Source organism: Onychostruthus taczanowskii, unplaced genomic scaffold (assembly GCF_017590055.1).
Source record: "Onychostruthus taczanowskii isolate IOZ18803 unplaced genomic scaffold, ASM1759005v1 scaffold198, whole genome shotgun sequence".
Classification (NCBI taxonomy): domain Eukaryota; kingdom Metazoa; phylum Chordata; class Aves; order Passeriformes; family Passeridae; genus Onychostruthus; species Onychostruthus taczanowskii.
Genome location: NW_024499217.1, coordinates 340812 through 343094, shown reverse-complemented (window position 1 = coordinate 343094; position 2283 = coordinate 340812). Strand labels below are relative to the sequence as shown.

Genomic DNA, 2283 nt, shown 5'->3' with positions numbered 1-2283 from the left:
GCAGGAGGTTCTACATGTCAGCAAAGAGACCCCCACCAAACAAGGTGTGTTCTCCCACCATACAAGTATACTGGCATCACCCTTTTATGAAATGGCTGTAGTGGTGTCTGCTGAAAGGCTTTCTTTTCTCTCCAAAGTACAGAAAACTCTGTTTTGTTCATGTCTCTGCTGTGCTACTGCACGTTTTTCCTGGCTAAGCTTAAATCCTGTGTCACATTTACCCTCATTAGTGTAATCATTGATTTCCAAGACAAGTCAAATCCACACCTGGGGTGTCAGCCCTCCACTGCCTCCCTCCTGACATTCCAGGCCCTGTTGTGGCAGTAGGTGGCATCCCAAGAGCAGGCTAGCTAGCAGGAGAAATTTGGCTGGCAGGATGTTTACAGTGCCATCATTTAATCTCTGGACCAATGCTCCCTGCAGTTACTGAGTTTCCCCTGATGGCATTACCTGTTCCATAGAACAGATGTGATTCCATTTGATTCTGGAGTACCTCGAGTACTCTGATTCACAGCCATGCACCAAAGCAAGATCCCTCCTTTCACCAAACTCCTTTTGGACCTGGGAATGGCTCTTCTCTGGTAATTCTGTCCCCTGTAAATCAGATGTTTCTGCTCTTGCCCTTCTTTGCCCCAGCTACACTCACATTTCTGAAAGTTTAGCTGAATCTGTCACTTCCAAGCTGCTCTCAGGCCAGCTGCTTTTCATTTAGTGCAAAGTGAATCACCAGCCACAGGTGTGCACTTGTCCTGCTTCTTGGGGGCTGCAACTGAGGCAGGTTAGGTCCTGCTGCCTGTGCTATATAACCAGCCCCACAGCACCTGCTGCCTGTTCTGTTGGAGGTAAAGATGAGCCCAGAACCTTTGAAGAAACATGGTCATGCTGCTGCTCCTGGGGAAAAAAGATCTAAGAGGAAGCCGAAGAGAAAGGAAACCTTTTCAGTCTATATTTACAAAGTACTGAAACAGGTGAGTAAATGTTTTTTTTCTGCTAGAAATTGCTTTGTACATAAAGTAACTTCTGCTTGTTGTATGTTAGCATCATAAAGAGCAAGGAAGAAAAAATCTGGGTTTCTGGAGAGATGGGGAAAGAAAAAACAGTGTAGGTGCAGGTACAATAGAGCCCCAGCTGGAGCTTAGAAGTTGAGGGGGTGGATTCTAGGGGTAATAGAGATGGATCCAGAGCAGAAAGTGTTTCCCAGAGGGAATGAGCTCTGATGCTTAGTTCTGCCTAAAGAAGTAATTTCATGCAAGTCAGTACAGTAGAAATAGCTGCCTCTGGCCTTGTGAGTGGATGTCTGGTGATTTTTGATGGGGAGATGAGAGCATTTTTGGAAGTGGCCATGAGTTTGCTAGGCCACTGTTGTCTGCATGAGCCTGTAAATAGGACTTGGAGATGGGAGTATTTCCATCCCTCACAGCCATGTTTTTCACAGGGATTGTGAGGAGGGTTCTGCCAGTGCAATCCCAAACTCCTACACTTTATGAGAGCCTATCCTGAGTTTAAAGTGGCCCACGATTTGAAAGCCTCAGGGCGGCAGTCAGGGTGCCCTGTCAGGGCTGGGCGCTGGGTGTGTGATTTCCAGCCGGTGTTGGTTCCCACCCGGCAGGTGCACCCCGACCTCGCCATCTCCTCCAAGGCCATGAGCATCATGAACTCCTTTGTGAACGACATGCTGGAGCGGCTGGCGGCCGAGGCCTCGCGCCTGGCGCAGTACGGGCGCCGCGCCACCCTCACCAGCCGCGAGGTGCAGACGGCCGCGCGCCTGCTGCTGCCCGGGGAGCTGGCCAAGCACGCGGTCTCAGAGGGCACCAAGGCTGTCACCAAGTACACCAGCAGCAAGTGACCGCCCGGGCCGCGAGAGACCAGCCCTGCAGCAAAAGTGCTTGGTCTTTTCAGCTGAAAAAGCAAAGCCTCAGTTGTCTGCCTGCAAATAAAAAATGCATAGAAATACAGGTTGTGTCTTTGATCTTTGCATCGCAAATTGTGAGGCAGTTTAAACTGTGGCCACGGGGATTGTTTGGGAGGGCTGGAAGAACAGCTGTTCTTTGAAAACAACCATTGCAACTAGGAGCAGGGACCACAGGGTATGCCTGGGCAAAGCTGGGGTCATTGTGGGAAGCATAGTGGGCTCTCTGCAGTTCTCCCAACTCCTTATTATGGCTGTCAGATTCCTGACTGCTAAAAACTTCTGCTGTTTTTGACTTTCCTGCTGTTCTTCAACTGCTTCCTAACTGTGGTGGATCTTTCTGCCCAAGTTAGCATTTTATACTGGTCAGAGTA

At 49.5% G+C, this 2283-nt stretch overlaps 1 protein-coding gene across 2 annotated transcripts; it reads left to right on the top strand.

The window, feature by feature from the left end:
- Window positions 1-604: 604 nt before the first annotated feature.
- Window positions 605-1904, top strand: LOC121334875 (late histone H2B.L4). 2 transcript variants are annotated; one of them, XR_005952490.1, is made up of 2 exons: window positions 605-968; window positions 1436-1507. XR_005952490.1 is itself a non-coding variant. In XM_041402384.1 (2 exons), the coding sequence occupies exons 1-2, from the start codon at window positions 849-851 to the stop codon at window positions 1844-1846; spliced, it is 357 nt and encodes a 118-aa protein (XP_041258318.1). In that variant the 5' UTR covers window positions 605-848; the 3' UTR covers window positions 1847-1904. The 2 variants fall into 2 exon arrangements, 1 of the variants encoding a protein (XP_041258318.1); XM_041402384.1 differs by lacking the exon at window positions 1436-1507 and adding an exon at window positions 1610-1904.
- Window positions 1905-2283: the final 379 nt, after the last annotated feature.